This window comes from Drosophila guanche, unplaced genomic scaffold (genome assembly GCF_900245975.1).
Source record: "Drosophila guanche unplaced genomic scaffold, DGUA_6, whole genome shotgun sequence".
NCBI lineage: Eukaryota > Metazoa > Arthropoda > Insecta > Diptera > Drosophilidae > Drosophila > Drosophila guanche.
The window spans coordinates 10,527,900-10,552,890 of NW_022995744.1; the positions used below are offsets into that span (position 1 = coordinate 10,527,900).

The 24,991-nt window shown below is 40.9% G+C and overlaps 8 protein-coding genes across 11 annotated transcripts in view; 4 read left to right on the plus strand and 4 right to left on the minus strand.

The window, feature by feature from the left end:
* Positions 1–110: 110 nt before the first annotated feature.
* On the plus strand, positions 111–2,096 carry LOC117579610 (Golgi reassembly-stacking protein 2). Its single transcript, XM_034265545.1, has 2 exons — positions 111–275; positions 476–2,096. The coding sequence occupies exons 1-2, from the start codon at positions 230–232 to the stop codon at positions 1,918–1,920; spliced, it is 1,491 nt and encodes a 496-aa protein (XP_034121436.1). The 5' UTR covers positions 111–229; the 3' UTR covers positions 1,921–2,096.
* A 445-nt stretch (positions 2,097–2,541) lies between these two features.
* LOC117580076 (cuticle protein 16.5-like) lies at positions 2,542–3,186 on the minus strand. Its single transcript, XM_034266320.1, has one exon. It carries the CDS (start codon positions 2,954–2,956, stop codon positions 2,618–2,620), a length of 339 nt encoding a protein of 112 aa, XP_034122211.1. The 5' UTR covers positions 2,957–3,186; the 3' UTR covers positions 2,542–2,617.
* A 411-nt stretch (positions 3,187–3,597) lies between these two features.
* On the minus strand, positions 3,598–4,651 carry LOC117580068 (metaxin-2). The gene is made up of 2 exons (XM_034266309.1): positions 4,454–4,651; positions 3,598–4,377 (listed from the first exon to the last, which is right to left on the minus strand). Exons 1-2 carry the CDS (start codon positions 4,538–4,540, stop codon positions 3,655–3,657), a joined length of 810 nt encoding a protein of 269 aa, XP_034122200.1. The 5' UTR covers positions 4,541–4,651; the 3' UTR covers positions 3,598–3,654.
* Positions 4,652–4,775: 124 nt separating this feature from the next.
* LOC117580069 (rho GDP-dissociation inhibitor 1) lies at positions 4,776–7,883 on the plus strand. Of its 3 annotated transcripts, none has more exons than XM_034266311.1 (6): positions 4,776–4,930; positions 6,401–6,606; positions 6,667–6,776; positions 6,839–6,953; positions 7,321–7,326; positions 7,403–7,883. In XM_034266311.1, exons 2-6 carry the CDS (start codon positions 6,423–6,425, stop codon positions 7,597–7,599), a joined length of 612 nt encoding a protein of 203 aa, XP_034122202.1. In that variant the 5' UTR covers positions 4,776–4,930; positions 6,401–6,422; the 3' UTR covers positions 7,600–7,883. The 3 variants fall into 3 exon arrangements, with proteins under 3 accessions (XP_034122202.1, XP_034122204.1, XP_034122203.1); XM_034266312.1 differs by lacking the exon at positions 4,776–4,930 and adding an exon at positions 6,292–6,329 and having other exon boundaries at positions 6,414–6,606; XM_034266313.1 differs by lacking the exon at positions 7,321–7,326 and having other exon boundaries at positions 4,777–4,930.
* On the plus strand, positions 7,081–7,314 carry LOC117580077. Its single transcript, XM_034266321.1, has one exon. The coding sequence runs from the start codon at positions 7,132–7,134 to the stop codon at positions 7,234–7,236; it is 105 nt and encodes a 34-aa protein (XP_034122212.1). The 5' UTR covers positions 7,081–7,131; the 3' UTR covers positions 7,237–7,314.
* Positions 7,884–13,242: 5,359 nt separating the features above from the next.
* LOC117580063 (adenylate cyclase type 2) overlaps positions 13,243–24,991 on the plus strand; it is a 30,309-nt gene continuing 18,560 nt past the window's right edge. For both annotated transcript variants that reach the window (XM_034266301.1, XM_034266303.1), the window contains exons 1-2: positions 13,243–13,550; positions 22,073–22,441. In XM_034266301.1, coding sequence (XP_034122192.1) covers positions 22,240–22,441 — 202 coding nt within the window. In that variant the 5' untranslated portion in view covers positions 13,243–13,550; positions 22,073–22,239. The remainder of the gene's footprint in view (positions 13,551–22,072; positions 22,442–24,991) is intronic.
* On the minus strand, positions 23,331–24,144 carry LOC117580075. The gene is made up of 5 exons (XM_034266319.1): positions 23,949–24,144; positions 23,854–23,892; positions 23,718–23,788; positions 23,492–23,654; positions 23,331–23,424 (listed from the first exon to the last, which is right to left on the minus strand). The coding sequence occupies exons 1-5, from the start codon at positions 24,073–24,075 to the stop codon at positions 23,339–23,341; spliced, it is 486 nt and encodes a 161-aa protein (XP_034122210.1). The 5' UTR covers positions 24,076–24,144; the 3' UTR covers positions 23,331–23,338.
* LOC117580071 lies at positions 24,141–24,982 on the minus strand. The gene is made up of 5 exons (XM_034266315.1): positions 24,812–24,982; positions 24,690–24,725; positions 24,547–24,632; positions 24,326–24,488; positions 24,141–24,263 (listed from the first exon to the last, which is right to left on the minus strand). Exons 1-5 carry the CDS (start codon positions 24,930–24,932, stop codon positions 24,175–24,177), a joined length of 495 nt encoding a protein of 164 aa, XP_034122206.1. The 5' UTR covers positions 24,933–24,982; the 3' UTR covers positions 24,141–24,174.

The following is a 24,991-nucleotide window of genomic DNA, read 5'->3' on the forward strand; positions in this document are numbered from 1 at the left end:
TTGACAGTATTTACATACAATGTATATGGTATTTTTGGGGTAGCTGGTATTTTTTTACAACAGACCAGTGTTGTCAAACACTTGATAATATCGGTGTATTTTACATATTTTCGACAACCCTAAACAGAGAGACTGCCACGAAGAACAGAATTTTTTGTTGCCACACGAAATTAATAAAATAAACACTGCAACTGCCAGTGTATTTCGACTAAGTTGACGCAAGCAAACGATGGGTTCGAGTCACAGCGTTCACGTGCCCGGCGGGGGCACAGAAGGTAACGTACACACACCCGGTGGAGGAGGGCAGGACATGGTTGACCACGTAAACCTTACAACGTTGTCGGTCGGGTCGGTCTTCCAATTAGAGATCGCACCCACCCACGCACACACACACGTACACACGAACACGTACACGTAGACGGAGCACATTCATATGATCGTATAATAAACAGAAAACTCTTCTCATTGTCGACAGGTTACCACGTACTCAAAGTGCAAGACAACTCGCCGGGCCAGAAGGCCGGACTGGAGGCATTTTTCGACTTCATTGTGGCCATTGCGGGCACTCGTTTGGACCAGGACAACGACATGCTCAAAGAGCTGCTGCGCCAGAATGTTGACAAGCCCGTGCGTCTTACTGTCTATTCGAGCAAGACGCAAACTGTGCGAGAGCTGACACTGACGCCCAGCACTAGCTGGGGCGGCCAGGGACTGCTGGGTGTGAGCATTCGTTTCTGTTCGTTCGAAGGGGCCAACGAGAGTGTGTGGCACATACTGGAGGTGCATCCGAATTCACCAGCGGAGCTGGCAGGGCTACGTGCCTACAGCGATTATGTGATTGGAGCGGATGCCATACGCCACGAGAATGACGATCTGTTCACGCTGATCGACACGCACGAGCAGCAGCCGCTGAAAATGTACGTCTACAATCTGGACGATGATGCCTGCCGTGAGGTGACGATCAAGCCCAACACGGCTTGGGGCGGAGAGGGTGCCCTCGGCTGTGGCATTGGCTTTGGCTATCTGCATCGCATACCGGTGCAGGCAGTTCCAGTACCATCCGGTACGGGTCCAGTTGCCACTGCATCAGAGGCCACTCCACTGCTGACGGGCGGAGCAGGACAGACGCCTGCTCCTGCTGCAGTTGCCGGCTCTGCTGTCGTCTCACCAACGTTGCCTTACATACCGCCACTGGCCAACACCTTTGGATCGACAAATGCCGAGATAAGACCCCCGCAGACAATTGAGCCGCCAGCCCAGAGCCTTTTCAAGACATACTTCAACCCAGACGAATCACAAGATGCTCTCTCCGCTGCGCTGGAGACTCAGGCAACCATTGCAGAGCCTCAGGCACCAGGCAACATAGCTGCTCCAGCTCCTATTCCCGCGGCGCTAATTGCTCAGCCTCCACCCGCGGCTGTGGCTGGACCTCTCCCGGGTGTTTTTGCTCCTCCTCCTCCGTCTGTTGCGGAGGCTCAAGCGCAGTCTGTGCCGCCGCCAGCGAACATCTTCATGCCAGGCGTCTATGATCCTAGCGCACAGCACAATCCGAGCGTAGCCCTTGGCGGAATACCGGCTGCACAGCTGCCTTTCCCACAGGCCACGGCGGCGCCACCACAGCTGCCTCCGACGGCCCTGCCAATGTTCTCCACACCACAACAGGCCTACATGTCGGCTCCGGCCGCTCTCTCCTATCCGGCTGCACAGACGGTGCCTTCGTATCCGCAAGTGCAGCCCTCCATGGGCGGCCTGTTTCCCACGCAGCCAACGCCGCTGCCACCACAAATGGTCCATGTGTTCACACCACCTCAGGCGCACACGCAGTCGCAGTCGCAGTCGCAGCCGCAGCCGCAGCCATCACCATCCGGCAGCGAACAGCAGCAGCAGCAACAACCGGCAACATCTCAGTCTGGAAACTAAGACGAACATTCACACCTGAGCGACGCTGTGTTGACCAATTGGACAAATTGTCGTTAAGCTTTTATCTATCATCTGATTATCTGATTATTTTGTATGATGGCGCGATACCCCAGACCACAAATGGAGCGACAGAATGCTGTCCAAAGCGATAAAATATGTAAATGGCATTCGTAATATAATATAAATTAACTATTGTAATAAAACATAATAATATACAAAACAAAATCAATTGCTTATTGTGGGGGTAATCATCTTTGTATCCATTTGTTTGATTAGTGAACAAGAAGGTTTACTTTTACACGAATTTTCGAGCATAAATCATTACATGCTTGTAAATGTAAGCATAATACTTTCACTGCAAAGAAATTGTCATCATTTGTTTACCCTTGTGTCAGGCTTTTCAGCTTGCAATTAATTTATAAACAAGTTAGAACAGCTTTAAATATTTATGATTGGAGACACAACGAAAATGCAACAGAATGCAGCTGCAAGCGATCGATTGTGGTTGTTATATATCGATTGGTGGTTATGCATCGATAGATACTTATTGATATCTACATTCGAATGGCCGACATTGGATCAAGGATCACAATATTCAAGTGGAGAAAGATGTGTTCTCCATAGATTTTGACGAATTTTCTTTATTTAGTTTTCATGTTTGTTTGAATTGGTTCAGTAATTATGCAAAGGAACGCGTTTACTTCTTCTTCAGGAAGGGGCTGACAATGGCCGGAGCAGCATAGGCGGTGTACGCAGGACCAGCCGCAGCATAGGTGGTGTAAGCAGGAGCAGCAGCTGCGTAGGTGGTCACAGGAGTGGCATACGAGCGGACACCGTACACCGAAGAGGTGTAGGCCGGAGCAGCCGCAGCGTAGGTGGTGTAGGCCGGAGCCGCAGCAGCATAGGTGATTGCGGGTCCAGCGGCATAGGTGGCAGCATAGGCTGGAGCAGCAGCGTAAGTGGCAACCGGAGAGGAGGCCAGGAAGCCAGCCTGGGCAACGGCGAAGGTGAGAGCCAAGCAAATGAGGAACTTCATGTTGAACTGTTTGTGTTGTTTGGTTGATTTGTCAGCGACTGATGCTGTTTCTCAATTAGCTCGAACGTTTTATAGTCCGAATTGTTGTGGGGGAGGCCTGCCTGTGGCATTCCCAAAACGGGTTTGCGGCTTAGGCATTCCCAACAAATAACAAGCGAAAACTGAATTAGAACATAATTGCGTCCGCATTGGATTGATTTCTGCATGGTAACGTTTCATTGAACGCGTATTCGTGTGACAGCAGAACTCAGCGTTCGATGTTTGTCGGGCAAAAGCAGTTGATGCCGTGTCAAATGGATTACTTTTCCCCCTCTTGTGTCTGCAGGTTTGAAGACAACTGAGGGGTGTCAGCTTTTCGGCTGAACACAGACAATAGGCAGAGCAGAGTCAAAATTATGTTAAAACGAAAATTTGAATACCTTTAAAACAAATATAAATCTAAGTCAATTTATTTACACATTTTTAGTAACAAACAACAAACCAATTAGATGAAGTCGCTTCAATTTCTGAAAATATATAGTTAATGGAAAAATATTATAAGTATTATTTGTGCATTCAATGAGCTAAAAAGCTCATCATCAATTGCAAAACTGCTTTAAAAAATAAATTAAAACAAAATGATTTAAACTATAATTTTGCATTTAATTAAGCCAAACAAAATGATACAAATAAAAGTAGCGAAAAAGCTTAAGCTAAACTCATGGCAGGCACCTGGTCTGAAAGTATTTCTCATCAATGAAGCGACAAAAGTCCACCAAATGCTTAAACTTCTGCACGGTCTGGGCGAGTGCCATGTTGGGCAGCGTGGTGGTCAGTATGCTGAAGAGATGTCCAAAGGCAATGGCATCCAGCTCGCAGGGCTGGTCGCCATAGAAGAAGGGCGTATCGGGTGACTCTTTGAGTTTATATTCAAGCGTCTCGCAGCATTTGGCCACTTTCTCGATGACATTGTCTATGTTGAGGTCGTCCCACTGATAGACCTTCAGCAGACGCAGTGCGTTGCGTCGCTTGCCATAGTTCTGCATGTGATTCATGGGCCAGGGATAGACACTGCCGTTGCGTGGAGCTGTGACCTCCTTGTAGACGCGCTCGTTCTTAAAACTGATGTACAGCTCGGCCATGGTGAAGATGTTCTCCACCAACGACACATACGTCCGCATATCAGCCTTCTCATCCTCGTCCTGCAGATTGCCGATGGCCATGTCCTTCTGCTCTACAAAATTGACAATTGGCTCGAATTCGGCAAAGATAAACGCACCAGCACGGATAAAGGGCAGCTTGGTCATGCGTCCACCCGGCGACATGTGCTCTGCATTCGAGCACGTGCGTATGTCAAAGGGTAAGTTGCACATCTTCAGGTATGCCTTTACGGCCAGGCAACTGGCATTCTCCGGCAACAGTATCTGCTCCACTTCATAGGGCTAACAGCAGGAGTGGGAAATGGAAGAGGAATGTATGAGACTTATGATTCCCACCGGTTGCGATTGGTCTACGCACCTGGTAGAGTGTGGCGTCCTCTGGCCATGGCTCCTCGGACAACTTGTGGGCGGTGGCGACTTGACTTAATAATACGGATTGTTGCATTTTCCTAAATTTCCACAGACAATTTCCTCAGCACAGGGGGCGATGAAGTAATCAACAACAGCTGGGCTTCGTGACTCGTCGTGACTCGCACATCCTATCGATATAATATATCAATTGCCAGCTTGCTTAAATTCGTTGTGTGGCAGCCCTAACAGCTGTCTGATATCGATATCGCTTGCAGCAAGAATCGAGACCATTTACAGCACTGTTTTAGTCACTGTTCCGCCTTCGTTCTTTCTTGTTTCTGTGTTTTTTGCGTTGTTTTGTGCTTTGTTTGAACATTAAATATATTGAAAAATCATACATATATTTTGATTAGTTGTGGTTCACGTGACACTCAGGAAACGTTCCAAGAAACGGCCATTATTACTTAATTTGCACATTTAAAAGGTGAGTGCGCGTCTTTCGGTGTCTTCTGTGTGTGCATGCGAGAACTGACGGTGTGTTTTTGCATTGAGTTCCTATGCATTGAAATAATGTTCGACTTTGAATAAAAGTATGGCTGCTTATCTGCACGCAAAGGCACCAACCACTCCCAAAAAATTCACTTGCAAACCATCGCAAACCCAATGACGATTCATTTGCCGGCCTCTGCGGTGTGTGCGAGGGTGTGTGTGTGTGTGTGTGTCTTGTGTGATTCATACATATAAATGTATGTCTGGGTGTTAACATTTTTCTGGCCGTGCACATTTCTTTATCAAAACTGGGCATGGTTTGTACTTTTCCTTGAATTATCCCCACACCACACCATGCCACAAAAAGCAAGCGAGCGAGTGAGCACTTTGACGGGGGGTCTAAGCAGCTTCCATGCCCCTGCCCCTGCCCCTGCCCCTGCATTGCTACTCGAGGAATCTACAAATCTCTTGAAATTTTTGTTTGGAATCGGTTGTGCCTTAATTCGAAATCAGCTAAATATTTACTCTCGCAACATTCTCGCAACAACATTAATAACATTTGCCCATTCGCTTGTAGTACGTTATGTACTTTTGTTTCAATCCAAATCTGGAAAATTGAATACTATTATCGGGTCCCAACATGTATTGAAAATGGGCATAAACCGAGCGACGTGTATTTAGATAATGAAAAATAATGAAAACCAAAAGCAAGATAATAAACTACCGCCAGAACATACTCGTCCCCATACATACATACATAAATACATACATACATACATACATACATATGTACATATGTAGTAGGCACATGTGTGTTGTGTGGCTGGAGGCGTCGGTCTGGTCGTATTCGCTTAACGCCCGTTCTGGTCAATATAATTCAATGCCGTTCTCCCCAACCCTCAAGTAGCCCCTACCATGTCTCCGTGTGCCTTTTGCCTTATCTGCCTTTGTGCGTCCGTATTTGGTTGGGACCTTTTTTTCTGTTTCCTATGCAGGGGGACATCTGCCAGCTGCAACCGCCATCCCACCTACGTCTCTCTACGCCACAGTTCATCGATGTGTTAATAATTGGAATTTAATCAATATTATCGAACTTGAATATCGAGTGGTTAACATTTGGTGGTAGCAGCAAATTGGATGGCAATTGAATGATAAAAGTCAATCAATTTTATCAGCTAGTCCTGCTGATCTCCAGGGAACAGATGTACAAATGTACATACATAAATATGTATACATTACATATGCATATGTACTTAATACAAAAACCCATTATAGTGGCTACATGTTACTCACACTACTAAAAATATCCCTATGACCCGAATGACTCATTCCGATTGAGAGGAGGCACAGAAAAATGCTAAACAAAAAAGAACTTCAACTAGGAAAAATCATGCGTAATGCCTACCGATTTAAATGTACACATATTCGGATTGATAAGTAAACATATCAACAACTTTTTATTCAGCTCTCTAGGTGAGTGAAAAGCCATGGCCGAAACAGAGACGCAACACCATCCCGAGCATCATGATGAGGATGTGCACGATGCCAACTACCAAGCACCGCCAGAGAAGACCATCGAGGAGATAATGGCCGCCGATCAGGAGGATGAGAGTTTGAGACGCTACAAGGAGGCACTCCTGGGTGCAGCCCAGACCGAGAAGATTGTTGTTGGTAAGAGAGGCAATGAAACAAACCCTAATTAGTGCTAATCTTATGCTCCTTCATCTTCAGAACCCAATGATCCCCGCAAGGTGATTGTTAAAAAGCTGGCCCTGGTTGTGGAGGGACGTGATGATATGGAATTGGATCTGACCGGTGACATTAGTCAACTGAAAAAGCAGGTAAGCCCATAATGACTTACCCATTAACGATAGAATTTGACCTATTGATCTATTTTCGACAGCTTTTTGTGATCAAAGAAGGTGTTCAGTACAAGGTGCGCATTGATTTTCTTGTCCAACGCGAAATTGTTCATGGCCTAAAGTATGTTCAAAAGACATCACGCTTTGGTATGCCCGGTAAGTGTTTCGATTATCTATCTAGCTGTGTGTAAGACGAACATTTTTCATTGCACATTGCGTACACTGCGTTCCGTGTGCACTTTTGGGACTTCACACGTTCCTCGTTTCGTTTTCCCTGCCTATAAAGGCCTTAGTTCATGATTGACTTTTGTCCGAGCTAGATCAGAGAATAGAAATGGGGAATAGCACCTTCAATAGCACTAGCCTGCTGTGCGGAATTTTCAGTGTGGTTTATATTGTGTTTATAACGTTTGCCATATTTACCATAATCATGTGCTGAGCATTCAAACATTTATCAAAGTTCCTTTGTCCTTGTATGCCTTACCCTTCTTTTGTTGGATAATTATAATTGCAATGCGTTAAGTTGTGGGTAAGATTGTGGTTTAAGTGCTTAAGATAATGCTTATTTATACGTGATTAATCAATTTATTTGTTCTCTTCCTTAGTCGATAAAATGAAGCACATGGTGGGTTCGTATCCGCCAAAGAAGGAAATTCAGTTCTACTTGACGCCAGCTGAGGAGGCGCCCTCCGGCACATTGTCGCGCGGCACTTACTCGGTCAGCTCGATCTTCACGGATGATGACAAGCACATACATTTGGAATGGGACTGGACCTTTGAGATCAAAAAGGACTGGGCATAAAGAGGGAACACACAACACACACACACACACATAAACCCTCAATAAGCACACATACACAACAGACACGCAGCAAACAGCAAACAATTATTGTTTTTTTTTCCCCACAATATGTCATGTAATTAGTTTTTATGTTTTTGTTTCAAAATTTGTAATCGAAAGTTTCCAGCAGAGAGAAAGTCAAGTATTTTTGTGAATGGTATTAAATTGAAACCGACTATTTTTGTATCTAAAGAGTTAATGTAGAGCCATGATAAGTATTTTTGATATCCCAATGGAATGTGTGTTAAATGAAGAGCAATTCTCGCCACTAAGAGAGAACCAGTCAAAACCAAGTCAAGTCATCAGTCAGCCTTCTGCATGCCATTGCATATGTCTAACATACCCTCTTCCAGCTGAATTCTAATGAGTAATGAGAACTTTAAGAAAGTTTTAATGCATTTTTGCCATGTATTTAAATTTAATAAGAAGGGAAAGTTCGTTTATTCCTTCAAAATGATGATCCATGGAGCTGAATACCCTACAATAATGCATTTGATATCTGTAAAACCAACATATAAAGGGGATTCCACACTGAACTCTACTATATGTATGCGTAAATGTATAACTTAACTATCTCTGTGTAATTTTTGTGTACAATTTATGCGAATGCAGCAGAATGGGTGCAACTGAAGAGCAATAAAACGTAAAATATATTTAAATATACACATGTGGCACACATTGTTGATGTTTTTAATCACCCTCAGAACAGATTATAGCCTCAACACTTTATAATGTCTTATCGGATGACGTTGCAAACAACGTAAACATCATAAATTGTTGGTGGAAGTCAAAGGTACAACTCCTATTACTCATCCGCCGTGTGTGAGGGCATACCAACCATTTTTGTGGGGTGTACAGCAGAAGAGAGAGCAAAACCATTTGCGCTCTCTGTTTATATTCCGCTCGGGCAGCATGTTGCCAACTAAACTGTTGCACTCGGCAGCACGCAACATGCGTCCCAACACTCGAAACCAACTAAAATGCAGGAGGGAGTATCGAATCGAAATAAAATATTCAAACGCACATTTATCTTTAAATGAGTGAATAAATAAATTGCCTGTTTGTAAATGGCGCAATTTGCCGCAAGGAAAAGCGCGGAATGTAAGAAAAACAACAGTAATAATTTCAGAAATAACCCTGAGGCAGAGACATTTGGAGCCCTGTCAGACCACACACAAAAAGGTAACGCTTTAAAAGCTTTCTTGGAAGAACATTACTTATTTATTCCGTTGATTGTTTTCATTTCATTGTTCTTTGTTTTGAAGTGGCAAAAAAGCGCAAAGCACAAAGAGGCAGAGACCAGTTTTAAAGCAATATATTTTTCAATGCTTCCTCCAGAAGTTTCCCTTAACAGAATACAACATTTTAAAGCTTGCTAAACCTTTTGATTTAAAAGCAAGAGCACAGATTGAGGACTTTCCGATCCACTCTAACTGAAAGAAAATGCCAAGGCTTAGGTTCATCTCTGTCCATTGAGTACAGAATGATTGACAGTCGGTCAGACGGTTGCCACTCGCTTCACCATCTCCATATTGTTCATCCAATGCAATACAGACACAGGATTGTGTGTCACTGTGACCTTTTAGCCTGATGCTGGCAATTGTCCGACACAGCCCCCCCCCCCCGCCATAATGGTCCATTGCATTCTGGCATGAAGTTTATGAGAATACTATGGCAATGAAGAAACAAAAAAAAAAGCAGAAAAAAAGGAAAGCCAAATGCTGCAAAAAATAGTATAAAATAAATGAAATCAAAAAGGAAACGAGGCGCAACAGGCCATGTTCAGGCACGCATGGCTGGGAAAATGCATATGGCGTCGGCCCTGGCATCCATTTTGTTGGCCTCGCAAGCGCCTTTATTGGCAGCTGTTGCATTCGGGTCAGGAATTCGCATAAAATATTGCAGATGTCAGCCACCACAAGAAGAGAAGCCACCATTATATTTTTTTAAAGATATTTTCCTAAGAGTAAATGATCACCCAATGTGTGTTGGCTGAGTCCTATGTGTACCATGGATAATCATTTGATCTCTATCAAATTCTGATATATTTAAACTTAATTAAATCTAGCAAAGATTTAAGCAGTATTTTTGCTAGCTTCTGTTGGTTTCCTATTTCGTATGCAGGACACGATGAAACGTGCGAAAGTTTTTTTCCCGCACGCTGCGTATGATGAATTTAACTTGACGCCAGGCATCTACGGGGTTTGATGGTTTGCGGATAGTTGCGGCATAGATGGAAAGCCGCTTACTATTTTCGTTGCTATGATTGGATTTTCGCTAATATTCGCAAACGGAAACAATTTGTGTGTTCATTTCGGAACGGAGCAAAAAAAACCATAAATTATAGCTAAATAAAATAACACACAGGGCAGCGGAGAATGTCAATCAACATTTAATGGAATAGATGAAAAGCAGGCCATAATATTTTTTCTATGGAATATACTCGAATTTTATAACCCATTTAACTGCCAGTGGCTCTGATGACCTTAAGTCCACTTACCACACAACTCTTTAAAGGGGCGTGCCATAGCGCACGTCGTCAGGCCTGAGGACTGGCCATCAGATTTCCGCGTGGCCAGTAGGACAACATTCAAAGTTCAGCAAATACCCTGGCTTCACCGTGTCCCCCCACGTAAAGCAAAAATAATTTGCGTTTATATTGAATTTGTTTTTTGTCCCTCTGCGTATGTATACATTTTTTGTTGCTGTGCTAGAGATTCATTCGAAGTTGGCAGGATATTGCATGATTTGTGAATATATTTATTCAAATGGACTTGCGGTCGGGTAGTCGGTGGCTGCTCATCTGCATTTAAGGGGGAGCTAACATTGATTTTAGGCATTAGCATTCCGAGCTTTTCGTCTTCAGGGCATGCGATAATGGGCAAGCAAAGGAAGAGCGGTGGATACAGGTGCGAGAGGATTCTGTTTCTGTTTCTGGTTACTTTATATTCCAGCATCAAATTCCAACCTTAAGCAGTCGCTGGCTCTAGATGAAAGAGGGTTTCATTACTTGGAAGTTTGTTAATAATTTAGCAACTCAGCAACAGCAGCAGCCTGGGCTTTATTGTGTTCTTTATGGCTTGATGTGAGTCCCCGAAAAATGTAATATTAATTCGGGTAATTTAACCCTTATTTGAAAGTTCTTCTCAGAGCTGGAAAGTGTGAAGCCAGCGAAATACAAAGCACACATTCACGATGTCAACAAGCTGTTGCCACTCGCAGATACACACGCTCACAAACACAAATAAATTCAGAGCCAGTTGATTGTCTAGAAAGGAGCCGGGGTCTCCCTCTCCTTTCCAGGGGCACTGTTCATGTTGCCTGTTGACTTTGCAGTTTTTAACGTTTTGTAATTAAGTGGAGCGCACTAATTAAGGAACATTTCGTAATTAGGCTTTGTGTCGTGCCCAAAACTGACGGCTGACTCTACTACTATACACTTAGACCCCCCCATTCCCTTATAATAAGTAAGTAAGATACATTTAAAGCTCTTTTTTGCGCTTAAACTAAAATTGATTTTCCCCACCAACAGGCAAAAGTTCAAGGGCGAAGTTAGCCCTTCAATTAAAAATGTATAAGAAAGCAACGTTAGTGGTAATATTGACAGGCACTTAATAGCCGTTCATTAAAATATAATTTACCACTTTCAAGGAGAGCAACAGGAGGTGGCTAACAATGTAGAACATTGATTTATGGATAAGGGAAAGAGGTCACCGATATACTTAAATAAACACAATTAAGTAAATACCATAAATCTGTTGGCGCATTAATTAAACTATCAATCAGAATATTGATGAGCGGAAAGTCCACCCTTTGATAAACAGATATTTAAAATCGGAGGATTTATTTTAAATTCAAAACCAACCACAAGCTAAGAGCCTGCCCACGCTCACGCTCACGCCTACGCTCTAACCCTCCTTCCAACAGCTGCTTCTGGGAATTGAGTAATTTTATTCGCCGTCTGAGCAGTGTCCTTCCGACATGCATCCTACCCCCGGACTGACTTTCGAGCAAGTCCGTCGTGCGAAGGTAAACATGTTTTGATTTCGATCTGGTAATGTATTATGCATGCCAGGGACTTGTTGGAATCATGAGCAGAGCCCACGATGACGCCTCCAGGTCAGGGGAGAGGTGGCTAAGGTGCCACCTTGACCTTGGGGACAGCCAATTACTAGCATATCGGAGGCCTTCAATCTATTGGGTCGCCAGACAGCACCCTGGCCCTTTCCCTATCCATTTCAGCTGATAAAATTTATGCAAAGTCCAATTTGGGGCCTTCAATTAGGTAATTTGCCTTTATCCTTGGGTATGGCTGGGGCCTTACACCAGTCAAAATTGGACTTTAATGTCCCCTGATACTTTAAGCTGATTCTATTCTTGTTTATTCGTCAGTCGGAACTCCATTATTATTTATGCGCATTTAGAATGCCACAGCAGAGGTTGTCAACTCCATGAGTATGTTGTCTGGGGGATTACTCTCCATTTGGGTTGGTAATGGGAGACTTGCCAGAGACAAAATAATTATGTTGCAATTAAAGGAAATTCAATGAAAATAATTGCTCATGGATTGCATATCACAATCGCATTTTCTGTGCAACTTTTGTGATATTTAATCCCCACCAGAGCCAAATCAAGGGACACACAAGACCCTTGCCAGGCAGGCACACTGTCAAAGTTCATTGCGTACATATACGCCTCGTGTTGTCAGTCGGAAACATGCTGCAAACGATGTCCCCGCACCCCGCACCCCTCCCCATTCCCTTTGTGTAGGTGTTTTGTGTGTCTGTGTGTGTGTCAATAGGGCAGTTCAAACATTATCCTACTCACCGGCTAGATGGAACCGAAGGGGAATGGGAAACGAGTGCTGACAATATCCTGTTGAACTGAAATTAACAACGAACGGACTAGGCAGCTCCTGGAACTACTCAGTAACTAATTTAATTTCAGGAAATTGAGGTTGAAGTGCAGGCGGGTGTCAATTGCATTAGCTGCTGCACATCGAACTACTCAAAGTCCTGTTTTTTTTTCGTCCCTAGATTGGCTGCTCTCAATTAAAATTAATCAGGTTTCATTAGGACGAAAGTTTAATGCTGAGTGCAAGATTAATTGACAGCTAGATAACACTTAGGCCGTGTGCATTGGGCATCATGGATGGATCAAATATAAAAAAACCTAGAAAAATAAGATGAATCGAATCTTTCGTACATTTTCTCTATTTTTCCTCTCTCACAGTCTCTCTCTCTTCCAATCCGATCGACCATGCTAACACTTACTGTAATATGCCGCCCGCTGCCACTGTTTGCTATTCAAGTTTTCCATTGGCGAAACAAAACCATTTGCTACGACTTTTTGGGAGGCTGAAAATCAGCTGTTTCTCGTGAGAGTGTAAGCCTCTATGAACGGCGAATCTGAATGTGATGTGCTAATGGAACGAAAGCGTAAAACCAAAACAGAGCAGCTAACGTTAGCTCTAGCTCTAGCTCTCACTCACTGTTTTGTTGCTTTTGCTTCAGCTTTGCTCTCACTCACTCCCTCTCTCACTGCCGCTCGCAAGGTCGGCAACATGTTGCCTGTTGGACACTCAACTCGATTTCACATCCAATTCTGATTAGAACGTTCACGGGTTGCGTTGCGTGCGGTTCTCGGCTAACGGCATCTCAGTTCTCGTTCTCGCCTCTCGGTTTTTTGGCGCTCGGTAGTCGCTACGGTACGGTACCGTCGAACGCGATTTCGCGCGTTTACTTGCCCTCGCACTGGTTTTAGTGAGTGTGTTAATGTGAAGTTTTTTGAAACAACATCTGCCATTGAGCAGTGGCCCTACCACATATGCCTCTATATGTTTAAATATATTTACTAATACATATTTTCAACTGAGAAATAAACAAAACGGAGGAGTATCATCAAGCAATTAGGTATTGTATGCCGCCAAGAAGTTTCGCTCAAAGCACAATCGTATAATTAATGCATTGCGAAATTTAAAAGTTTAACCACACAAGAAAATGCTTAGTTTAGCAACCGGCAAATAGTGTTCTTCCGATTGACTTGTTTGGCAGCATAATTTTGCAAAAATAATTCATAATAAAAACAAAAGAAAAGAAACCAAGGAAATCCACGGATTAGTGTTGAAATGTGTTTGAAAGTTTTTGTTTAAAATATAAATAAATGAAAAGAAAGCTTATGGCTAACAACAAAAAAAACACGTGATCAATAATTTAAGTTCTTCATTTTAAACATCTATCCCAAACCCTTTTTGTTGCTCTTTTCAAAAGATTTAACTAAATAAATAAAAACCTAGAACCACGTTGAGAGTCGGCAAATATTGTTTACCCTCAACCTGCTTTCCTATAATCAAGTGTAACTAATTTCCCAGCTCAAGAGCAAACTGCAAAAATGTCTAAAAATACGTTTCGAGAACGCGAATAAACGAATCGAATCTGATGGGGCAGCCAGCGGACAGATCGAAACAAGCGGAGCACCGCTCTCCCTGCCGCTCTCGGTCGCTCTATCTGTCACGTGTATGTGTGTGATAGTGCTAATCGTATCTGATTTCGAATTTCTAAATATTTTATTATATTCATTTGAGTTCTTTTCGGCTGGCCCCTTGATTAAATTAAACCAACAACAAGTGTCTCCAAACTAAATATATTTTATGAAATAGTATCAAAAGGAAATCAAGAAGAAAACTTGGCAGCTGGCGGCGGCGACACTTTGCGTCAATTCTTGTTGTTGTTTATTTCGGTTTATATACGGTTGCTTTTTGTTGTTGTTGCAATTTTTAGCGACGCGTCGGACGAACGCGTTATTGATCGCATGTGTGTGACTGTCTCTGATGAAAGAGCGATACATAAATATATGTACATACATATATACATTTATTTAGCAGCCACAAATACTTGAACATTTATGCGAGTGTGTGTCGGATGGCTTTGCTTTTTTATTATTATTTTTCTTTTCTATACTTTTGTTTCATTAATTTATAATCTTGGATGACAGAAGAGGAAAGAAGTGTGCATATGATATGACAGTGCTGTTTGAAATTAACTTAATTGCCAAAGATTGATTGGTCAGCTGGTCTTACTCAAAAATATTTTGTATTTCAAGTTAAAATACATGTAATTCGAATGGAGATTGGATGTAACATTCTGCAGCTATGGCACACTCTGCATAGTTAGTTTTTATCCAAGTGAAAATCTCGTATAATTATGAAAATGACCTTAGGATGTGTCCTCACATTTATGAAATATATTTCGTTTATTTATAAACGTAAGCCACACACTTAACAACACCAACTCGGCCAAATCATTTGCCAAATGCTGTTGGCTTTAAATAAATCAAGTTATAAAAGTGTTCTCACTGATTTTGTTTTGGGCTCGCGGCTCTGCATTAATAAATTAACGCCCCCACCTTAGTGTTTCGCATTTTTCCAGTTTCTATTTATTTATTTTTTTTTTTTGGTTGCCTTTTATCTTTATGACCAGCAAGACACCAAGTTAAAATTCTATAAAATTATTGTCATGCTTTTCTATAGTACTAGAATATACACATACATATACATATGCATATGAAAGCCAAAAATTAAATTGACTTTTTAAGTTCAAGCACAGATAAGGGCATGAAGAAAATACTTTGAAAAATCATTTGATTTTTTTCGGGAAGGCCTTTTTTTTATCAAAGGCGATATGGCCGATAAAATAGTTGAATGAAGCTAGCAGTAAGTCCAATGAGACAAATTGTATTTTATGTATAATTTATTAACCGAGCGGAGAAAGGCGCCACCCAAAAACTAAAATAAAACAATTGCCAGAACCGCTATCTGAAGGCACACGAAATATTTATACTTATCAAAAGCGTTTAAATAAAAATGAGTAATGGTATCTACTGTTTAATTAAAGAAATAAAATACAAGTGGAATGCTACAACTGAGTCATGTGCATCGAATCGAGGGGAATACCACATTGAAAACCAATTTTAATTCATATGGGTTAAGGCGAGCCTAAAACAGACTTTACGGCTTGTAGAGATGTGTAAAATTGGGCAAACATTTCACAGATACTCGTATGTAAATACTGTATGTATGTGAATAGGTTTCGTTTGAGGTTTAGGCTAATTTGCCGCATTCACGTCTACATCCAGATACAACAAATATTCCACTGCCTCTGACTAGTCCACACTAGACAACAAAAAATGATTTAGTTTTTGGATTGCAATCAAAATAATCAAATTTAAATAAAGAAAATATGTATTGTATGTGTGTACATGTTTAATTTATTTCGCATATTTTACTGCTGAATTGAAGTAACAATTTGTCTGCTGACTAGTGTATACTCTACATTGTACATATGTTTGTACGTTTATCACTTTTTTTTTTGCACACTATTTCCTCGCCGACTTGACTTTGTCAAGTTTAAAAAAAAATTGTGAAAATTGCGTTTTTATTTATGTACACAATTGCAATTGCCCTTGTGTGTGTGTGTGTGTGTGTGTAGTTTCTTATTTTCATAATATCTCCGTCCCTACATACATATAGCATCATCTGTATATGTAAAATATATTTATATTTATTTCTCGTTTGAATTTAATTAAATTTGCACATTTGTGTTAAATTTTCAACACATGTGCCTGTCCGTCTCTCATGCCGCCTCATGCCGAGTGTGTGGTCCATCTGTATGGGTGTCTTTCTATAATTTTATACACTCGTACTTCCTCGGTCTGTCCGTCAGTCCCGACTGTCTGTCTGTCGATCTGACCGCGTGCCCGTGCCCCCCATGTGCCAACCCAGACGCCTAATCAAACAGCAACAACAAATGTTGGCAGTCAAATTCAGAGCCCTGAGAAAGAGAGCAAAGCGAAAGAGACACAACGAAAATGATAAAACATGTCTATTGGCGGGTAACGAGAGCAAAGAGAAACAGAAACAAACAAGAAAACATACATTTAAATCAAATACAATGAAGCAACAACAAAAATATGATCGAATAATTATTTTATGACACTTTTGTTTACAACACTTGCATTTTTTCAATTGCTTATAATTACGCGGAATTATTCGTATAATTTATTTGAAATCCTCCAATGAAGAACAATGTGAGAATGTTCACTCATTGCAGGCGCAAAAATTCCCCAAATAGCTAGGAATTAATTGGGAGATAAGATCCTTAAGGTTTCAGAAGTGAATTTGAAGCAACCCCAAATGGCAATCTCCTTTGTACTTTCTTTTGCAAATGGGAACAAATTGTTGCTGTTGCACAGGAAATTCTGTGGCATTTGTCCTGTTACAGCGGCTTTGTGCGCTCAAATCTGTAAATACCCCATAAATGTGCTTAGAGTTTAAAGGCTTAGATGGGTGTTAAGGGTGTGGAAAATATAAATCGTTTAAATTCGATAAACGATTCTTCAAAGCTCTTCAAGCTGAAAGGCTTTGTTGGACTCTTTGTTAAGTGTAATTTATGATTTTCTTGTGTTGTGGGGTAAATTTGTGTCATTTTTTGCAGCATAAAAGGGTATGAATGTATTTATTATTATTATAATATATCACTAAACCCTACGTATGTAGGTCTATTTCAAGCCTCTAATGCTCTTCCGCTGCTGTCGAAAGATTTGACTGAAAACTTTACTCAAACTTGTCGAACGGACAGGACAGCACTTTTTGAAAAGTTTTCAAATTGATTTATTTGACCATATTTTTTGGCCATAACTCAGCAAAGGCCGCAGCCTCGGATAGGCATCGACAGACTCTTTGCCAGTGGCGTCAGCAGCTGCGGTTTGCGGTGATGCATTTGCACATATCTTTGGGCTAGGCGGCTCCACTGGTCCTCGCCCCAAATGGGCGCCAATTTGTATTTTATGGTGGCAACAAGTTTGTCTTGAACATTGCACAAGTATTTCATTTTGACAGACAAGTATTTGGGCAAATCTGAATCCGAAAACCAAATCCCAAACCGTATCCAAAAGGTTGCGTGGAAATTAATTGTGAAAGAGATTCTCAGCATTTCGCGAAGCATTCACAAAGTTCTTTGCATTGTTTATATCTTCGTTTTAATTACCTGTTGTTCTCTTTGGCTTTTATTCTTTTTTTTTTTTGTTTGGGGCAGCCGTATTTTTAGGCTTTTGATGTCGACAACTTTTATGGCCGGGGGGAAGCTAATAAAATCGCTTAGCACATGCTACAAACAAATGTTTTCCTTCCTTCGGATCCATAAATAAGCAATTAAAATATCTTAATGCGCCCATCCCGTCTCAATGAGGCTAATGCAGCGCCAAGCGAGGCTTTCTCTGGGTGCTGGTGGCAACATTTAATTAAATTGTCCCCCAACAAGGTCTTATTGGCAATGTGTTCCATAGCTGGACCCTCGTTATGGGCTAAAGTATTGAGCTTTTCATATACAGAATTTTCGGACCCATAAAATCACAGACTTTAGGAGAGCAATGTGCTAGTAAAGCAAATTTGTAACCCTAATTGATGTTTCCTTCATTAAGATGTTTGCATTCTGTGCCAAAATCAAATTAAAGACCATCAACTGAAACAAGAAAAGTCACGCCCTCCATCCACTGATTGTAGGACATGGCAGGGCCATAGGGTTTGGTACGTGGCAAGAAGAAACCACAGAACGCGGAGAGTATCAAAGCCACAACCATAACAACCACACCCACACACACACGCCCAAAGGGCGTCTACCCTAATTCGGATCTAAATGTCTGTCCCTTTCAGTGGTTTTTGGGTGTGAGTGAGGTTTTTTGCTAATGAATCAGCATTCACAAGTCCAGCTAAGAAACAAAACAAAAATTCACACACATACACAAACACAAACATACATATACTTGCATATCACAATTTAATTCATATATTTTTGCCTCTCGAGTAGCATAGAAAACAACAATTAGCCTTGCCATTGAAAGGTTTTGTACTCTGTTGCGTATACTCAATGCTTGGCCACTTGGTAATAATGGCCAAGGAGAGGCGCTGCCATGGCCTGCACTCCATTTAATTGCATTGAAACCAAGACCAGCTCCCCTTCTATCTCTCTTTGCCTTTTTTGGCATTCAATTTGAAATAAAAGTTTGGCATTGGGCGCTCTGTGGTTTCAATTAAGTGTTGATTAAATTGCTTCTTTGCAAATTACATTAGAACGAGGTCTGTGCTCTGTTTTATCCATAAAATAGACAATAGAATTTAATGGTTGTCCTAATAATATTATCATACTGTTAACATTGATAGATGCCACGAATGACAGAGGACATGAACGATGTAGAAGGTGTCAAAGAATGGAAGAAAACGCTAGTGGAATTTCCATGATACATACACGTATATTTAATTTAATTTTAACCAGTTGTTTATTATGCATATACACCACTTATATTCATATGTATATCTATAAATAATGACAGAATTCAGCCGAGTCCTCAAGCTGAAAAACATAAAAAATGGCCCCCATAGCATTGGAAAGAAAAACTGTTATTGCTCGAAGCCCCTAGTCAAGGCCCCCAAAGAGGCGAAAGGCAATAAACACAAGCGTAATCATTAATCATGCGCGATCAAAGTCAAAGATACAACAACAAAACCTACACACATGTGCAGGTATGTAGTATCTACATGCGAGTATGTGTGTGTGTGTGTAAGCAGCAAACAGACACAGGCACAGCCACAGACACAGTAGAGGGGCACTCACGCTTACTCAATCAAGTGTACGAGTGTTTGGGGAACAGGCGTTGGATTGGATGGATGATGGCATGCTTGAACTGTTGGATGTTTGCTTGCTTGCTTGCTTGCTTGGGGGTGGCTGCTTTAATCAATTTCAAACAACAAACACAAACACGAAGCTCTGCGCATCGAAAAAGAATGCAAGGTTCCACAGGGAATTATTTTTGAATGGAAGGCCAGCAAACAAACGACAATTATTCACCGAATTTTTCCCATGCCAAAGACTTTGATTGCTGAAAAACCAAAAAATAAAAGTGAAAATTTACGAGTTTCCGCTTTGCCTCTTATGATAATTATGATAATAAGTTAAATGCAAAAATTATGATAATTGGCCAACGAGAAAGCTACGCCCTCGCTTTTAGTGCAATTTCAATAGAGGGATAGAAAGACTGCGCGAGAGAGAGGGAGAGAGAGAGAGAGAGAGATCCACAGGCAAGTGAGAATGAGATTGCTCATACGCCGCATTTGCCCGAGGAGCCATAAAACTATGGAAAAATGTACAATTTCAAGGAAATGCACTCAGCCATATTTATGGCTTGTGGCAAAAACTCAAAGATACTTTTTTGGTTTGCAAAGTTTACTCACAGGAAAGGCCGTGAAAATTGTTTGTTTAACGTTCATCAAAACGGAAAGAGAATGCAACATTCTGAATGCAATCGTTAAAGACCCACAACTTAATATTTATATCAATTTAAGTAGACTGCACAAAGCATGCTTATTTATTTGAATTTCCTTTTATTTTTGCACTGAAATTGCGCCAGAATAAAAGCAGAGTGCGGCATAAACAAACCCCCCAACAAAAACAAATAACAAACTAGCGCCAAACAAAACAGTCCACAAAACAGAACTGAAACGAATACATAGTAAAAGTCCGAGCCCCAGACACGGTAGCAACAATGGATCGTCGCAGTACTGTACTGTACATTTGTGTATTGTATATTTATTTATGAGTTTGGTTTGTTTCCATCGGGGTAGTTTCCCCACTTTACTCTGCTCAGAGTGCTTTGTGGTGGGGCGGGGACAAGGGCCGGGCGGCTCGTTGGTTGCTTAAAAATGCGAAAATCCACAAGTGGCCAGCGTCAAAGCACAGAGATTAGAGGTCAGCGCCACAATAGATACAGATAGCCGGAGGCTAAGGTGACACATGACAATGGATTTCAATGGGGGAGACTTGGATAGATACTACTAACTGGCCTTACAGCTCAAATATTTCAAGCGTTTAAGCGACTACTTACTTTAAAAGTGTTTGAATTTATTATGAAATCTGCAAAGAAACAAAAGAAAAAGAAAGACAATTATTTAATGGAATATTTTGCGGTTACAAATCTTTTAAATATATAGCTAAAATATATATTTCTTTATGGTTTTTGTTTGGTCAAACCTTGAACTTGTTCTCGTTCTCTGTTTTGCTGGTGAGTCCAAAGTACGGTCGAGTATTCCCATTTACATAAACACTTTTTAACAGGGAAATCATAAAAATGCTGGATGATGCTTTGTTTACACAACATTTCCCCTATTTTAATATGGGGTTGCCAATGAAACAATGCAGCAACAGCTGATGAAAAGTGGCAGCTCAAGTGGTTTTGAGGTTAAAGCCATTAAAGAATATTCATGATTAGGCACGTTCCACCACTCATCCTACAAAATGGCATTTTTCTCTAGCTGTAAAATGTTTTTGCTGGTTGCTTTCGGTGCGTGGCAGCTCCAAATTAAACAGACACAATTTAACTTGGCCAAAAAAGATGCAACTAAGTGGCCGGAGGAAACGCTGAACGCAGAAACTTTTGCCAACCTGAATGAACAACAGCAACGGCAACAGCAGCAGTTCTAAAGAGTGCTCGCAGTTAGTTTTCGGAGCTTTGACAAGAGCTGGGAAAACTTTCACTGAGGCTGGTAGAGGAAAGAAGGTGGAGACGGGGGTGGGCTTATATGTATGTTTGTGTGTGTGTGTGAGGCGGAGGAGTGTTGTGTCGTGTCGCATGCCTGCAGGATATGCGACAACTTTGCTTGAGTTGCCCTGACATACTGAAATTTGTTTAAGGATTGTTTAAGGCTATGAGACTAGTACATTCTACGTCTTCTCGCTACCTAAATATTTACAGTGAAAATTCTCTGCGGTGACAGTTCATGCTGGAAATTGTACGCTAGAAAAGACATTTCGTTGGAAAAAGTACTATACATTTTTCTAGCTTAAGAGTTGCTTAATTTGTAAATTATGCGATTGTGCTGGATATTATAGGGCATTTATTATGTCGCCAGTGTTGGGTTTAAAAATAAAAAAGTTACTTTGTAGTCTTCTTGTCTTGCTCAAGTGTCCTGGGTTGAAACTTTTCTAATTGCTGCATAGACACTTTCCAGAAGAACCCACAAAGACGCAAAAACATACTTACATATGGGGCAAACATTGTTTTTCTGCACAGAAAAAGAAAAGTTCAAATGCGTTAGAGAAAACTCTTGAAGCAGAACAACATTTAAAGCAACATCAAACAAGATGTACGCAAAGTTCTAAGCAGGGGAAAACGTTTTTCGGTTTACTTAGAAGTCAGAAAATGGTCGAAGAAATATAATAAGATATAAGAGATATATTTGAAAAGGCTTTAAGGTGCACAAAGAGTAAAGAACGAGCAGTAGCCCATCTGCGATTATTCTAATTTGAAGTACTTTAAAAATTAGGTAGAACGGAAAGGTTCAAATTTAACCATTACCTTTCTCTCTCTCTTTTCCGTTTCGTTTAAGTTTCCTCACTCGATTTCCGCACAGAGGCGGCAACAAGTGTTCTTCGGGGTGCTTGCCGGAACTAGGGACTTGCGCCTGAGACTGGCTATAGGTGTGGGTCTGGGGGGACTGGGGCCATCGGGGCGTGCAGCTGGCGGCTGTGAAGTGAAGTCCCACTCGTTCACGCCATGCTAAAGCAGAATGCGGAACTTGCAAGAACGGAAAATGGCGCAACGAATGCAACGAACCTTATTGTGAACAGCAGCGGAAATGCAACCCAACCAAAGACGATGACGACGACAACGGCTAGAACATCATCGGCTGCTAAGATGGGCGACGCTTTGTCGGCCTCCCTGGCCGACTTGAGCGAACAAGAGAATGGAACGACGGGTGAGTGTGAAAAGTCCTCCAGCCCCGCTGAAATAATCTCTGAAATGAAACCAGCTTCTACGAATCAAATTAGTTTCACAAAGTGAGCATTCTTAGGGTTTATTTTTTACGGTTTTCATCTTGCAGTTTGAAGCTCGCGGCGCGAGACTTTTGCTGCGTTGCCTTGGTTTTGGTCTTGAAATTGAATTATCCATCCCTTTGCTGGCCCATACCCCACTGGGTATCCCCCTGGCTGGCTGATGTAACCCTGCGGCTCTATTTAATTTGGGTTTGTCACGATAGCATCAGCCGCACCCATTTCCCCCTTTGACCTGTCGCGCGTTTGTTGTTTTAATTAAATTTTTACCCCACTGCCGCCTACAGCTCATAATAATTATGGCACTAAACATAATGATGGCCATGATAATATACATAGTTAGTTTTCCTATTAATTTTTGACTTATTTTTGAATGGCGTTGCCTGGGCTAAGCTCAAAATGTCAAAGAGGGATAATTATGCAAGGCTTTTTGAGAGTTGGAAGAACCTCAAACTCAACTGGGAGCACCAATAAAAAGCATCAATAAAAGAAAACAAAACGATGCCTGGAGGGCTGAACAAAAATAAGATATGAACTCTGCAAATATTGCGTGATTTTTGTGTGTTTTTTTGGAGCTGGCAACCTGTTGAATTTCCATGAATGGATAATGATGATTCAAAGTTTTATTTGCTGATGTTGCCTTTGGGCAAGAGAAAAATCCATCCAAATGGAAACATTTTTATTGATTTACATTTTTGTGGCCTTTAAATGGGCTTTGGGTATTTATTTATGGGCATTTTTGGTAAAAACTTTATTTCAATCTGAAGCCAAACAAATTTTAATGTATATTTTATGCTTTAATATTTGTGTTACATTTATTTTTAATCCGGCTGAGGATTTTCCCTGAGCCTTTGTCTTTTATCCAAATAAACAGAAATTGTTATGTATAGGAAATAGGGTAATAAAACTGTGGAAAAGATGCCAGAAATTAAAAATATATTAATCGTTAATTAACAGAAATCTGTAAGTCTCACCCACTGTCATGCATACGAAAATCCAGTACAGAACACAGTGTTCAGGATGCCTAGTTACTTGCCTATTGCTACCCATTGCAGTGCTCAGGGGGACATAGATGATTGTAAATGCCAAAAACAAAGCTTCAGTCACAATATAGACCAGAATGGGAGTTGCGGATTTCTACATTTTAAATACAGTACTAAATGCCTCAAGAGTAGTCCATTTTATGGTATTTTTACATACCATGAGAAGAGACAATGACAAACAATTAGCAGCCACAAAATGTAGCACTCCCCAAAATACATCTAAAATTTCTACAAATATGTAATGAATTAATTTGAATTAAATGTCTGAATTAATATTTGGTGAATTCTCATACCTTCAATCGTATTATTGTTGGAGCCGTTAATTAGTAACCCTGTAAATAATGAATTTGTTTACACATAATTGTAATTTTATGATTTATGTATTTACCAAAGAAAAACGCGAGAGACTCGGTTCCCAAAAGATCAGAGAAGAGCGCTATGACAATGCAAGCGGTTCGTAATGATAGACAGCGGAAAAATGTTTTTGCCTGGAAAAACTGACTCGCCGAGCACATTTCCAGCAACTTTAATTTCTATTTTAAATAATAGTTGTTTGACACAGTTTGCTACGAATCCTTAGCTGAAAATTAGCCTATAAAAGACTACATTTCCAATCATTGCACAACGTTTCTGTTTGGGCTTAACTCATCCTTTAGTTCCCGGTAATAAGAGTAGGTGATGTACATCAAATACAATGTCATACCTTAAATATAAATTAAAATATGATTTTCAAGTTTGCTACAGACTCAAAACATAAAATCTCACCCAGCCAAATGACTACGTACAACCAAAAGGTCACATTATGCCAGACGCTTTGGTTAACAATCAAATTTTTGCCCATCGCAGATGAAATTATACTGAAAATCACTAGATACGAGGCCTGGACCACTTGCAGAAACAAAGGCCCCCAGAACAGAGGCAGACATTGCTATGAAAAGTTCCCAATAATTCAGATTAAATTCGTTTTGGCCCATCCCAAGTCTTACCGATATAAGGGCAGCCAGCAAGACAAAGGAAGCCACGACTGTTAACACATCTGGCACTACTTGCAAAATTGTTAGCGTTACTTCAGCTAGGTTAAGGCATGATAAATATATAAACATATAAATTATGCCTCCGAAGGTCTTACCTGGAAAGGTATATTCTGCCTCATGGGAAGCCGTATCTATCCGTAAAATATAAAATATATATAAAATGTAATGAAAAATATTGAAATTCCCATAAAAATATAAAATACAAGGTTTTATTTACTATTTAATAGATTAAAGATGTAGTCTAAGTTCATTCCAGCACAGAACAGTTCAAAAATGGCAAAAAGAATGCATCCCGTTTGCAGTGATAAACAGCAGCAGCATTTCTTGGCACGAATCATTTTTCAATCACGTTTTATTCACACATTTAATATAATTTTGATTTTGACATAGAAAACAA

Coding starts and splice junctions, on each gene's coding strand:
- LOC117580069 (XM_034266311.1), top strand. CDS start 6,423: ATGGCCGAAACAGAGACGCAACACCATCCCGAGCATCATGATGAGGAT. Junction 6,607..6,666: donor GACCGAGAAGATTGTTGTTG/GTAAGAGAGGCA, acceptor CTTCATCTTCAG/AACCCAATGATCCCCGCAAG. Junction 6,777..6,838: donor TTAGTCAACTGAAAAAGCAG/GTAAGCCCATAA, acceptor TATTTTCGACAG/CTTTTTGTGATCAAAGAAGG.
- LOC117580068 (XM_034266309.1), bottom strand. CDS start 4,540: ATGCAACAATCCGTATTATTAAGTCAAGTCGCCACCGCCCACAAGTTG. Junction 4,378..4,453: donor AGGACGCCACACTCTACCAG/GTGCGTAGACCA, acceptor TCCTGCTGTTAG/CCCTATGAAGTGGAGCAGAT.
- LOC117580076 (XM_034266320.1), bottom strand. CDS start 2,956: ATGAAGTTCCTCATTTGCTTGGCTCTCACCTTCGCCGTTGCCCAGGCT.
- LOC117580071 (XM_034266315.1), bottom strand. CDS start 24,932: ATGATTCGTGCCAAGAAATGCTGCTGCTGTTTATCACTGCAAACGGGA. Junction 24,726..24,811: donor CATCTTTAATCTATTAAATA/GTAAATAAAACC, acceptor TTTTACGGATAG/ATACGGCTTCCCATGAGGCA. Junction 24,264..24,325: donor GTACGTAGTCATTTGGCTGG/GTGAGATTTTAT, acceptor TTTATATTTAAG/GTATGACATTGTATTTGATG.
- LOC117580077 (XM_034266321.1), top strand. CDS start 7,132: ATGGGGAATAGCACCTTCAATAGCACTAGCCTGCTGTGCGGAATTTTC.
- LOC117579610 (XM_034265545.1), top strand. CDS start 230: ATGGGTTCGAGTCACAGCGTTCACGTGCCCGGCGGGGGCACAGAAG. Junction 276..475: donor GCCCGGCGGGGGCACAGAAG/GTAACGTACACA, acceptor CATTGTCGACAG/GTTACCACGTACTCAAAGTG.
- LOC117580075 (XM_034266319.1), bottom strand. CDS start 24,075: ATGTGCTCGGCGAGTCAGTTTTTCCAGGCAAAAACATTTTTCCGCTGT. Junction 23,893..23,948: donor GTCTCTCGCGTTTTTCTTTG/GTAAATACATAA, acceptor CATTATTTACAG/GGTTACTAATTAACGGCTCC. Junction 23,655..23,717: donor TGTCATTGTCTCTTCTCATG/GTATGTAAAAAT, acceptor TTTAAAATGTAG/AAATCCGCAACTCCCATTCT.